At 47.4% G+C, this 13,675-nt stretch overlaps 1 protein-coding gene across 4 annotated transcripts in view; it reads right to left on the bottom strand.

Moving 5' to 3' along the window:
• Positions 1-13,400, bottom strand: part of glg1a (golgi glycoprotein 1a) — a 37,974-nt gene extending 24,574 nt beyond the window's left edge. For 2 of the 4 annotated variants that reach the window (XR_003841788.1, XM_029522748.1), the window contains exons 1-16: positions 13,043-13,375; positions 6,563-6,592; positions 6,177-6,263; positions 5,885-6,100; positions 5,107-5,310; positions 4,965-5,036; positions 4,161-4,347; positions 3,380-3,594; positions 3,113-3,234; positions 2,539-2,640; positions 2,246-2,399; positions 1,121-1,345; positions 932-994; positions 740-853; positions 525-613; positions 52-169 (exon numbers count right to left, since the gene is read on the bottom strand). Coding sequence is in view for 3 of the 4 variants with exons in the window: in XM_029522748.1 (XP_029378608.1) it covers positions 52-169; positions 525-613; positions 740-853; positions 932-994; positions 1,121-1,345; positions 2,246-2,399; positions 2,539-2,640; positions 3,113-3,234; positions 3,380-3,594; positions 4,161-4,347; positions 4,965-5,036; positions 5,107-5,310; positions 5,885-6,100; positions 6,177-6,263; positions 6,563-6,592; positions 13,043-13,375 (2,331 nt within the window). In the remaining variant the exon portion in view is untranslated. Of the gene's footprint in view, positions 1-51; positions 170-524; positions 614-739; positions 854-931; positions 995-1,120; positions 1,346-2,245; positions 2,400-2,538; positions 2,641-3,112; positions 3,235-3,379; positions 3,595-4,160; positions 4,348-4,964; positions 5,037-5,106; positions 5,311-5,884; positions 6,101-6,176; positions 6,264-6,562; positions 6,593-13,042 lie in introns of all 4 variants that reach the window. The other 2 variants (XM_029522750.1, XM_029522751.1) reach the window with 1 other exon arrangement.
• Between the last annotated feature and the right edge of the window lie 275 nt (positions 13,401-13,675).

The following is a 13,675-nucleotide window of genomic DNA, read 5'->3' as shown; positions in this document are numbered from 1 at the left end:
CTTTCTGACTGAATGACAGCGGAGCTCTTTGGAAACTGTCAGTGAACGCACCATCTCCACCTCCTCCACCCGCAGCTGTTTGCGACACTTGACGGACACTCGCTGCTCCTTGACCTCCTGCAGGGTGTCGTTCCTCACTGTGGTGCTGAGGCAGATCACCACATCAACCCTGAAACGACAGGAAGACAAGAGGTCAGCGACCTCGTCTCAAACACAGTTGATGACATCTCTCTCCTCTGGGGTTTTAAAAGTCTTTTCCCTTTTGTTATGAGGTTAATTTAACCACACAAAGAGAAGTCGGTTTATTGTGTTGACAGAATAAAGACAGATATTTGGAGCTGATTTTTCATCATTAATGAGCAGAACTCCTGATCAGATAAAGATAAAAAGAACAGATTTGATCTGGTTCCTGCAGGAGGCAGCACAGAAACTTAAACTCTCCTAATCAATAAGATTTATTAGTATAATATAAGACTAGGATTAATCAGAGGAAGGTTTCTGTGTGTTTAATGTGAGTGCCTTACTTTTTCTTGATGTTGGGACACAGTTTGAGGACGTCTTCTTTGCAGGCCGTCTTGAATTTGTAGGAAAAGCGGAAATCTTTAATCTGAATCTGGAAACAGAGAGGAGACTCATCAGGGATGACGTGTAATCATTAAGTCACATGAGCAAGTGTTGGATTCCATTTTATCAACAGTAAGAAGAACCAAAAGAACCTCCGAATGCTAAAACAGCTCACCAGCTGGAAGTGCGTCACTCCCACTGCACACTTTTCATTCATCTCCTTCTGGTGTTTGTTCTGAACCAAACACTCCATCAGATCTCCAGTGTCGATCTGATTGTCAGCCACCTCCTAACAGATGGAGAGAAAACAGGAAGATTTAAATATGTCCCACTCTATGGACCTTTCACTGTGGGAGGACAGACTTACATGGCAGTGGGTCTGGATGACGGGCTCACAGGCTCTCATGAGCAGCGCCTCGATCTGAATGTCCTGAGGACAGAAGACAGAGTGACGCCGTGAGAGGAGGATCGAAAACTTCATTCTCTCTGAAGAAACTCAAAGGGCCTGTTGATGTGTGCCTCGTCTCTGGCTGGTGATCATCTCAGGACTACTTACCTCCGACTCCAGCTCCGTCAGGTTTCCCACCACGTCTCTGCATTCAGACACCAGATCCTCCAGATGGTCCTGCAGACACTCCAGCTCCTGTCCGGCCTCGGTCTTCTCGCTGCACCACTTCCCCAGGTCGATCATGCAGCGTCTCTGCAGCTCGGGGTCAAGCTTCACGTCCAGCGCCCTCTGGTGGAGAATCCTCTGCACCTCCACCTTACAGTCCCTGGAAAGCTGCAGGACAGTCTCCATGTCAGACAAAGACATCCACCCCGTTTCCCGTGCCACCAATGTTTTAGTGAGTGTGTCCGTTACAAACGACAGTGGATTTATAATTAACTTTACTCAGCTCATCAGCGAAAGACAAATCGAAAATAGAGAAGAATAAAACCTTCAGATAGTGATTTGCTGTTAAGTGACAACGCAGACTGATGTCATCCACGGTGTTTTGACTCAGCCTCATAATAAGTTAAGAGGCGGAGCAGAGACATGTCAGTGTTTGGTGTGAAAACAGTACATTTTGGTGGAGCATTACTTTTGGGCCATACTTCCACATGTAGCTGATAATTGGAAGCTTGATTTGCTGCAGTTGATTAATCAGCGCAACCACATTCAGATTCTCCAGAGCTTCCTGTTGATTCCGCACATCACAGTTAAGCGACTCATTTCATTTCCTCGTGCACAATTAACAGAAAATTAAGACATTCGCTTCCCCTGAAAACACCAGCGGTCATGACAGACGTAACCAGCTTCCTGTGATTGACTGCCGGGCAGAAGAATGTACTCACAGTGACGTTTTCTGCTTCAGAGTCTCCACTGCTGAGCTAAAAGAACATACTCTAGTCAGTGAGAAACACAAACTGTGTTACTCTGTAAACAGACAACAGGTCCCCTCTACCAAGCAGGGTCAACATATCCAGGATCAGTTTTCATCACCAGGCTTAACTGAACCTGAACAACAGTGGCTGGTTATCAGCTGACTCCGTTAACTGCGGCGTTCACCTCTGCAGGTATGAGCACGTTCATGTGAACTAAGAGCAGGTTTTAAATACAAGAAACATCACCAACAGCAGTGGTGAGCACCGACTGTGTGAAAGACCGGCGCTCCGTCTGTGACTGGTTCAGCAGACTCACCCGACGTCCCTGCTCCACAGAGCGGTAAGCGTGGCGGTACAGGCAGGAGAAAATGGCTCCAGGCGGCATCATCTCACTGGTCTCGTTCCAACCGTGAGTGTGGCAGAGCCGAGCAGCGTCGCCCTGACATTTCTTATACAGAATGGGATCCAACCTGCGGGCAGCGGCACAGAAGACGACGCAGCATCCTGTGTCAGCACTGTTGTGTTCATTTTTAAACCCAAAGTGTCAACTCTGTTTCCTTTTCACCCACAATCTAATCTAAATCCTGTTAACAGGTGAGCAGGACTCACTTCCAGTCCCTGGCGATGAAGTACTGCAGCTCCAGCAGCCTGTGCTCACAATCCTCCACCATCTTCTCTGTGTACAGATGCTCCATCAGACACGACAGGATCCTGCAGCAGCAACACAAACGTCAGTCACATCAACCCGACAGACGAGGACCAACAGCTCTAAAGGTCATGTGATGCTTTGTTTTGGTAGAAAAACTGAAATCCTCTAGTTATATTCATTTAGCCTTTCCAATCATGAACCAGTTTATTTATTTTAGTTTTCCACTTTTATTTGAAGAGTACAGAGAGAGTGGGGGGGGGGGGGGGGGGCACAGTCAATAATTCAGTCAAGTTTATTCAATGTAGACCAGGTTGATCCAAATGTCATCCGTTTATCACTGAAGTCGGTTTCACACACGACAGATCAGATTCTGCAGTTTAAACCATCAGGAGGAGGAGAAGCTTCTGGCTTAAAGGCTTAAGGTGTTAAAATGTTATCACAACGACCCACCACTGTGTTTTGTCGACACAGAATCAGCAGTGAGAGACTGCACCAACAGCACAACATTCACAGACGAGCCTGAAGAGGACTCACATGGGGTCCCCGTTCCGGATGTGCTTGCAGGCGGTCTGGATGACGGACTCGCAGGCCTCGTTCAAGGCTCGGTCGATGCGATAGTCGGCTCCGGGATCGGCCTCCTGGATCAGAGTCTGGAGCTGAGGATAATAAACACATTTAAAAAAAAAAAGACACATAGGTGAAATGTAGGAAGGTAAATACTGTGGAGCAATTAGAGGAAGCGGATTGCCAGAAGAACCAGATCTGGAATGAGACAGTTCCTCCCTGTTGACGTGGACTTACCGCCCTTTGGCAGTTGGGGTCGATGGCGCCCATGTCCCCTCGGCCGACCCTCATCAGGCAGTGCAGCGTTCGTCCTTTGCGGTGCAGCCCGGAGCAGTGACCCTCGATCTCGCTGCGACAGTGAAGCACGATCTCAGGACTCAGAGAGAAATCCTCCATCAGCATCCGCCTGTAGTCCATCATCTCCCCCTGACACTCGCCGCTGACCACGCGGCCTGAAACGGCACACGGGAACGTTTACTGGCAGAACACTCAAAAACATCACTGGATGATTTCACAGAGGTTGAGACGAGTTATTTAATTAAAGCTGAGCAGGAAGTTTTAGCCCTTTAAAAATTAAAAAGAGCCTGAAAACACCCAGCAACACTTCTGGAACTTTGAACTGCCCTTAGCCACGCCCCCAGCCCAACAACACAGGCTCTGGTTTCTCTTGGTTTACCTGACAACTGCTTTAGAGAGGTGGAGACAGGAAGTCTAAAACTACACAACATAAAATGTTCCTTCTTATGGACTCAACCATTCAAAATAAAAGACTGAAGAAGCTCAATTATACCCTTTAATATGAAATATGGACTTTCATTCACTCAGAACGGAACACGTGAACGCAGGTCTACCCTCCTTTCTTTTCATGTGCATTTCCTTCAGACTACATCCAGACTGACTGACAGGAAAGAGCTTAATTGAGTGTTTGATGAGTCAATAAATCAGGAGTGAACACAGACTGACTGACAGCGGACTCGGACTGTCGGGGTAACAGTGAGTGACGGAGGGGCCGGCTCACCTCGGTGCACCGCCGACTCCAGACACAGCAGCAGGTAGGACAGACGGGCCTCTCGGGCTCGGGGCATGTTGCTGTCCACGCTGCAGCGATACTTCCTCAGGTCAGACTTGCAGGCTTTGGCTAGTGAGTAGCTCACCTTGTAGTCCTGAGCGATCAGCTTCTGCCTGGTGGTCAGCGCCTCGCGACACTGAGGACACACAGCATCACTGTCAGAGTCTCGCTCCCACCTGATGTGAGTTCGACAGTCAAACCTTCAGCATCACCTCAACACTCAACAGCAAATGTGACTTAAATTTGGGAGGAGTTTCTTCCCACAGGATCGTCGTCATGAGTTTTGAGATGCGACAGCTCTGAGAAGTTCACCTTAAATACAAACAAAGTTCAAGGCGCATATTATGCACCAAACTGTGTGATTCCACTGTGCGACATCTGTGAAGATGAGGATGATCTGAGGATCAGGAAGTGGATCACACTGTCGACCCAGAAGCTCTCACACACGCTCGGTGGGTAATGACGACCTCCAGAGAACTGTGTGTATGACACAGCAACACGAGGAGATGGCACCAACAAGCCTCTTCTCTCAGGTCATCCGTTTTAGTGTGCGTCTACATGTAAATGGTTCATCGTGACCTTTAAAGGCCAGTGTGACGGTTTGAGTAAGGACTACGGCTAAGTCATGTGTTTTATTTTTACAGAAAACTTTGATCTTTAATTTGAACTGACAAAATGGAAGTAAAGGCAAAACTGTTGCTTTCATGTTTGTTGGGTGGATTTGTATGAGAGGGTGAAATAATAACCACTAACCCGCTCAGACATCGCTTCCTCAAACTTGTGATTGAAGAGACATTTGTAAACTCGTCCTTCTCCAGCCAGCGTCTGAAAAGAGTAGAAACGAGTGAATAATTCCATCTGTCGTTGACACAAACTTCTCATTGTGGACACTCACGTTTTCGCAGAAGCGTTCTCGGTCCTCACGACAGGCAAAGTAGAGGTAGCGGTCGAGGTGGAAGTCGTCTGAGGAGAGCTCGGCCACCCTCATGATGGCCTTCTTACAGTCGTCCTTGATGGCGTGCGCCCCCAGCTGCTCCTCGGCCTCTCGCACCAAACCTTTCTCCAGACAGGCAATGACCTCGCCCTGAGAGTGGACGTCCTGCAGAGGGAGCAGAAATCACACAATCCCTCTTTTTCTGACTCATTCATAGACAGGACGTCTCTTTTACATGCTGGTCTACCTGCACCTGGAGGAAAATCATGCCATGCCACTGTGTCAGTGTTTTAGACAGCCGTTTGGAGCCGCCCTCTGAGTTATATATAGAGCCAACACGGTCAGTCTAATCTCACCACACACCGTGACAAATTCCTGCTCATGACACCAACTCCACCCGCTCTGCTGAAAAAATTAACCCAAAGTCTGAACTGTGCGGACGTGATATCCCATAATAACAGTGTGTCTAACAGCTTCGTGTGCTCCAGCGAAGGTGAACTTCTTTTAATAGACATAACTGAAGTGTCTGTCACAGCTGATGACTCCTTCACCTCTGACTTTTCTAGATGTCATGGTAATGATATCACTGTAAAACTTCATATTAAATACATTTAAAAATGTATCTAGAGGAATGTAAAACTTGACTGGGGCCAGTAAATTGTGTCAGAATCATCAGTGAAGAAATCACACGTCCAAATGAGAAACCTCCTTCCTCCTCTGGATTTTTCCCCCATCTCACCTTCTCTCCGGTGCTGATGCTGCCGCAGCGCAGAGTGTTGATGTCGTCACGACACTTGTCCATGAAGCCGCAGATCAGCCGGTAGTCGCTGAAGATGATGGTGGTCATCTTGGTGATGTACTGGTTACACTGATAGTCGCTGATGTTGCTGCGGTGATCCACCAGGCAGGACACCAGGTAGCCCTTCCCCAGCTCCTCCGCTGCACATTCTTTGATCTGCGACGAGCCAAAACAGCGTCACTTAACGGCTCGTGTCGGGTTAGTCCGTTTGTTTGACAGGACGATAGCTCACCTCAGAGATGGTTGTCTTGCAGACCTCCACGGCTACGGACTCGAACTTCGGGTCAGTGGTCAGGTTGAGCTTGTAGTTCCAAAGCAGCTGGAAGAGAGAAGAGCCATCAAATATCTGGATTACACAGACGTACCTTCCATTTCCTGTTTGGAACTTGGATTCCTCAAGAAACTGAAATAATGAAGGATCAAAGCTTCAACTGATCCACATTAAGGGTTTGATTTTCATGAAGCGCAAAAATGTTTTAAACTTCCCTCTAGAACATGATTCATTCTGTTAAGACAGCATCACAACCTCAAGCTACAAAGCAAATGATGCTCTCCACTAAACAGAGATAGGACAACATGAGGCATCCTGGGAAACAGAAGTGGAGACACTTCACTTACATGGTTGCATTCAGCGGCGATCTCAGTTTCCTAAAAGAGAGAAAGACAGAAGCAGTTAGAGGGCTGAGGTCACTTGAGTTTACAATCCACACATGGAGCCGAGTGGAAGCATCAACCACATCCTGTGGCAGAGTTGGGGGGCTGGGGGTGTCACAGCCCAAACTCAGGGGCAGCAGAGTTATTGTAATGCAGCACTGAGGTGACCTGTCAGCCCCCCTCCAACAGGGAAACTGGACTGTGTGCTCTGCAGATGTCTCAGGAGTTCCTAACCATTACCACATGGCAGCCACAGCAGGATCCAGGAATAGGCTGTGTGTGTTTTGTGTGTCCGGTATTGACAGTGTATTTTACACCCACGCGTCACAATGCTGTGCGCACACAAAGTCAGTGCAGCACTGACTTGATGACCAATGGGGGCGAAAGACAAAGCTGCCCCCGCAGCAGGGCATTGCTGGGGGGTGGTCCAGTCTGACTGTCCAGGTTTCCTGACGCAAAGCTGCTTCTTGTTCCCAACACAACGTCAACACTGATCAGAACAGACTCTTCAGTACAGAGTCGAATTTCCTCGACATGCCGTTCAGACTGAAGACAGACGAATGATAAGACAAGTGTCCTCTAAGAGACGGACGATGGAGGGACAGTAAACAACAAGAACCACAGCAACAGGTCAATCATGAGAGCACAGCTCAGAAAATCCAGGTCTGAGTCCAGACTGAGCCTTATTAGCACCAAACAGCAAAATCCTATCTATTAACATTCCTCCAAACTTCAGTTACTCTACAAAATAAATGACCTTAGACAGTTCTGCTAACCCCCCCCTTTCAAGTTGCCTCAATCATCATTTCAGCCTCAGGAACTTGAAGTCTTCATTCTGGTTTAGTTTTACCATAACATCCTAAATTAAAAACTCCTGACCGCAACCTCAGCCAAAGCCAGGCCAGAGGCTGGTCTGCCTCGGGACCATCATAGCCAACGCCGTCAGATGTTCTGCAGCAGAACCTTTGACGGCAGTAAAGAGCCAAATCTTTATTCATTTTAAAGTCACATTTGTGTGGCAGTTTGAGGCAGAACTGGAAATAACTGAACTTCTTCTAAAGCCCAGATGTTAAAGGGTTTGATAACTCATCTGACCTGTCATGAGAAAGGGAGCAGCGAGGCCCCATAAAATCTGCCACAGTATCCATACGAGGCATTCATGGAACAATAGTAAATTATACGATCTACCAAGTGAGGCCTTCAAGGGACATCTGTAGGTTGTAGGGTCTGTCAATAGTCTGAATTTGGGGTGGGGGTCCTGGGCTTTGATGGGCTTCTCTGCCTGGGGCCCCACAGTCTGGGCTCTAATTACAGGCCCCAACTAATAGAACCCATTAAAAAAAACAAAAAAAACAAGCTCACTTTTCTAACAAAGATAGTTTTATATTTACATTCAGTCTCTGGAAAATTGTTTTTCTCCATGTTTTCTGACAGTGGACAGCCCCCCCCCGTGGAAAACCCCACCTCTGTATATGCTCAGTCCAAAGCTGGGCCAAAAAGCCAAATATCACATCACACCGTCTGCGTGAGCTCAACTCATTCATGTGGGCGTCCGTCTGTCCGTCCGTGGACGTGGACGGACGGACGCCCACATGACGCCCACACATGGACTGTGCTGAGCACAGAAACAACATGCAACCTTTTCTGTGAACTTTGAACACATGACACGCCTGATCACACCACATTCAGTCTGACTCTCCAGCCTGCAGATGAGAAAACAAAAATAAACATAAATAAGCCCCCCAAACCATGAAGCAGCAGATTTATACAACCTTCATCACTTCCTGTTGACCTGTTGACCTGTTGAACTTTTGGAACCCAGGAATAAAAAAATGTGACCGAGGAGCAGCCAGAGACTGACCATCAGGGGTGTTAAAAGAAGTCATATTGTACTGAAGTCTATGGGAAAATGTCCCTCCTCATCCCTGATGAGTTTATGGTCTCAGCCTGAAATACAACATGATGTTCACTGAGGGAAACAGACCAGGGGGGGAGGGGTTAGGGGGCAGGGCTACTGTGAGATTGACAGACTGAGCCACCCAATCAGGATGAAGTCTGGAGGTTTCAAAATGGCAACTCACAAAGTGCTGATGTCAGTATAGTGTCGAGCTACTAAGCTGATCATGTTAACATTAATGATGTGTTTGGGAATTGATGTCATTCTAATCTAATCACGTACATTGTGACCCTGCAGTGTTTGTAGATGTGAGAAGGATCCAGACTTTAATCTTGATCTTTATGGTCACTGTCTGTTGCTGGTGGCGACAGAGTTAAAACTTGTAGTGGAGCTGAACTGGGATGAACACTTGAGCAGGTTTGCAGACATGTCAACAGAAAGCCTGAACGAACCATCGCACAAACACTGGATGTTTAAGGGGGACAGCGGGACGTTGCCAGGCAACCAGGAACAATGTTTCCCTTCTTATTGGCCCAGAACCAGAATGAATTTATCACAACAAACTAAAAAGCTTCTGTCTTTGTTTAGGATCAAAAGCGGCAGTGTGTTCGAGCTGATTCAGCGCCTCCTTTATGTAAACCAGAGTGAAAGTGTTTATTTTAAATTAAACTGGGTCATCAACGCTGTTGTGCGTTTGTGTGGACACCTCTGACCACACGAGTTTGATCTGCAGAGGATTCTTTCGGGTCTGGAGAGTAAGACCTGCAGGCCGTGATGTCGCCACAGAAGCACAACGCTGACGATGCTGCAAACTGTGCAACTCTAGTCGAAAACATTTTGTTCTAGTCAACCTTATTTGGAGAAAGTTTTTCAGCACTCAACACATCATCCTAGTTTGACGCATTTCTGGATAAACTTGATCAGCTGTGGTTACAATGGATGTGAATATTAATGAATAAGAACAGTCAGTTTTATGAAGATACTCTGAACATCTGTCATGATGTAAATAAAGAAGCTCTTCATTTAAACAGTAGGTCTTCTTTGTGTCCTTTACAACTGAAACATTTTTCCCCGACTGCCCTGCAGTTGAGGAAGTGACACAGAAGATCTGAGTTCAGAGACAGAATCTGGCACCACCAGTCCAGATGCTCCGTCTGCAGCAGCAAACCTGTTTGTCAAAGAGAACTTCACGCACCCTTAACATGCAATTATTCAAACTTTGTAGAAACTGAGTACAACAGAGAAGGTGAGCACAAGCAGTCACACGGAGGCTTCAGGAGGCCCGGCGGAGCCAGCGCCTCCTCCCTCTGGACCCTGAGGCTCTGCACCACGTACACAAAACCACAGCCACCAGCAGGACTGACAGCAGGGCAGGCCAGAAACACAAAAATGCTACAAGTCTAAAAGCAGCTTTTAATCTCACCCTTGGACCAGACGAGAGAAGCAGTAGCAGAGTGCCAGCTGGGCTACTCAGGACCTTCAGGCTGGAGGTGGACTGGGTCCACAGTACAGCTGTGGTGGGCACACAGAGGCCAGACATCAACACCCCGGACTTTGACCATTATTGTCTTCACTGAAGGCTTTTCTGCTTTTTCATGCCTTTGTGTCTTCCCTCATAAATTCTGATACAAATTTGTCTTCACACATTGAGAATTAGTTCAATCTCAGCTAACTTCATCTGATTCAAAAACTTCACTGTGACAGGGGAGAGCAGCTGGGAAAAGTTCCTCTCCTGTGTTTAGGTCGTTTCTCTCTTTATCTGATCAGGACTTCTGCTCATTAATGATGGAAAATCAGCTCCAGCTATCTGATTGTCTCTATTCTGTCAACACAAACTCAGAAACATTCAAGACTGATCCAGAGACGCTCTGATTGGCTGTGACATCACCCACCGGAGCCAATAGGAGCGTCCGACGTAGAGACGTGACTCTGGACGTCAGTATCAAAGATGGAGATGAGAATGGACGGATGAACACACGGAAGGAGTCAGAGAGTCAGACTGATCCAGATTTGATCAGTTTATCACTGACGTCAGTTTCAGATCAGCTGTTCCAAAGAGCTGATTACCATTAAGAACTGTCTTCTGTGTTATCTGTGGTACCGAGTATCCTTGAATTTAGTGAATACAAACACTTGTCTGGTATCTTGACCTACAAATCCTACAGTTAAGTTTTCATCTTTTATCCACACATTTAAAACATCAGACAAGAAGCAACAGTTTGTGGTTGACTGGCATTTAAACCGGGCATCCAGAGTTCTGTCTACAATCCTCACAACAAGCTTATGTAACCCTTAAAATCTGAACCTGGGACAAAAACTTCTGGTTTAATTTTCAATAAGAATGATTTCAGCTCTTCTTGTGTCCCTGAATTTTGATCTGAAATGAGAGTCCAGAAAACTTTTGTAATTGTCAGTCAGTTTAACACATTAAAGAGCCATACAGTATGAAACAAGACCTCCAAAGAGGAGATGAAAAGTAAACTGCTTCGTAAAACACTTCAAATGTTAAGACTAAAGAATTCAAATATGGACCTTTAAATGATCAAAATAAAATTGAACAGTCAAGCTGTTCATGAATTTATTTTTCTGCAGACTCGTTCTTTAGATTACATTTTTTTGGCAGCTTTGTTTGGTTTTTGTTTTCTTTAACAGAGGAGCTGACGCACTGACTGTTTCAAGATGACTTTTACCACAAGAGAGGATGCTGTCTTGTGTTCTTTGAGAATGCAGATAATGAGCACAAACCAAGGCTTGTCTTAGCTGCTGTAAGCTGCTGCAGCAGCGCATAGAGAGCTCTCAGTCTGCTGTCGTTCTGCTGTTTACAGGAGCTAATGAGCTTAGAGAAGTCAGCGATCGATCAGCTGCTGCAGTTCTGGGTCGATCTCTCAGGAGTTCTCAGTTTGAATGAACCTAAAAGGTCCCAGAGAACAAAAAAAAAAATAACCATAATAATGACAAGTTCAAAAGCGCTGAGGACGATTCAGTCCAATTAGTGGGGAGGAAGCTTCACCCATTTCTTGCTAAATTACCTTTAAACTGTGTTGAAACAAGGCGAGCAATCCTCCATGTGCTGGGAAACTACTCGTTACACATCAGGAGGAAAATGAAAGAAGTTACCTCCCTGATGAATGTGAGAGTGTTTGTTAAAAGATCTTTTCTTTAAACTGCCACAAATCTTCCACAACAACAAAGTAATAATAACCTCCATCCATCCTCGGCGGGGTAATAGCCCTAACCCTGCCAAATACTGGATCATTCCAGCTTTTCCAGCATTAGAGGTCACTGAATCCAGTCAACCAGTAAAGTGAATTGGGCCTTATTTTTGAAATATAACATTTTACAGGCCAAACAAGTAATTAACTATCTGTCGGGAAAAAAAGGCTGATTTTTATGTCATACAGAAAAATCCTGCAGGGTTGAATGCTGGGTCCAGGTGGGCGGGGCCTGCTTTGTTGTGACATCATAAAGTCCCAGAAATCCTGAGGGCTGGATGGAGCATCTCTCTGTGGGCAGAACCACAGACTACATGGAGGTCTACCTTTAGACCGGACGGACCTTTGACAGTCACTTTTACACTACATGGACCATAAAACTAAAATTCTGCCAACTTATCACCACTTTGAATGTCAAGCAAAAATGAAACATGGGCTGGTGTTCGCTGCTGATAAACGTGCTGCCTTCAGGTGTCTGAGCTACAGCCACACTGTCTGCAGCCTCAGACAGGCGTTAGCCACAACACAGCAGCTAACAGCTACATGTTACCAAACTTCCTGCAGCCCAACTCTAAGTTACAAATAAACCTTCACCTGGGGGATTAAACCGAACCAACACCGAGCAGCAGCGGTCTTAGTGTCGGTTATCTGGGCTAACATCTCGGTCAGGATAACGCTAGTTAGCAAACAGCTAGCTTTCGGGCTGACTTGGCCTGGTTAGCAGAGTTAACAGGTCAGCCGGGGTCAAATGCTCTCCTGCTGGGTCAGACCCGGTCGGTCCGGTCCGTGTCTTAGAAAACTCTCAGGCCAGTTTCACATTTAGCCGCCAGCTGCCGTCCGCGGATCGGCCCGGAGAAATCACTGGTTTGTTGTGTTTTAGCTCGCCGTGAGATCACCGAGCACAGACCGATGAATAATGGGAGTTTATCCGCAGCAGGCGGGTCTGCTGCTAATTTCGGCTACCAAGAGATCCCCAGACGGAATTGAATTCCGCACAGGTTCGGCCGTTTTTGTGGGTCAGTGCTGCGCTGCTTCGCGTTCAAGTCCGTGCGAGAGACACAAGAAATACGAAGCGACACGATTCAAAAGCGTCCAAATCCCAGAAGAGAAAAGCCTCGTTTCTAACATCGGGTGATGCCGAACGACAAACCGGGTCCAGACGACCCCGAGCAGGCCTTCCTCTCCGTCCTCCACCTCGTTCCCGGACGGAGGGGCAGATTTAAGTCGTAAATAACTCGGATTCGAAGCGACGTTCGGCGTGACGTCCTCTCGGCTAGCGGCTGGCTAACGCTGAGGCCAGCCGGCACACCCCGGCGCCCGGTCCGGGTCACTCACCTCCTTCTTGTCCTGAAGACACTCCAGCACCGCCAGGTTGTTGTTCCAGGAGTGTTTGGGGCAGAGCCGGGTCAGGTCCTCCCGGCACACCGCCTCCTCCGCCAGCTTCCAGCCGGCGGTGCGCCTCCGAGGCAGCGAGGCCCCGCCGCCCGGGCTCCTATCGGGGGCTGCCGGGTTCCCCGGCGCCGGTCCGGGACCTCCGGCCGGATTCGGGGGGTTGTCGGAGTTCCCGGTGAGTCTGGCCATGTTGCTGTTGTCTCCGGGAAGCGGCTGCACGGCCGACAGGACGCACAGCAGCAGCAGAGGAAGGGGAACACGTATACAGTCCGCCATCTTCACCGAGCCTGGGCCTGCTGCCGCCTTCACGGGCCGTCGGAAATATGGGTACTTCTTTATCCCCGCCCACCTCCGCCGCCTCATGAATAATTAATGAGTGCACCCAAAATCAGCCAATCACCGATCCGCCGTGGAAACGTGGCCTCCTGGTAGTGATTGTTATTTCTAATAAACATGATGAAATATAAAGCATTTTAATTAAAGCAGCTTCCAATGGACTGGATCATTATTTATTTCTTATTAGATCTTTTTTTATGCTGAATCATCTCTGATCGAAACTGTGTGAAAAAATAAATG

Source organism: Echeneis naucrates, chromosome 16 (genome assembly GCF_900963305.1).
Source record: "Echeneis naucrates chromosome 16, fEcheNa1.1, whole genome shotgun sequence".
Taxonomy (NCBI): Eukaryota; Metazoa; Chordata; class Actinopteri; order Carangiformes; family Echeneidae; genus Echeneis; species Echeneis naucrates.
The sequence above is the reverse complement of the archived record's forward strand: the minus strand, read 5'-3'. Positions and strand labels throughout refer to the sequence as shown.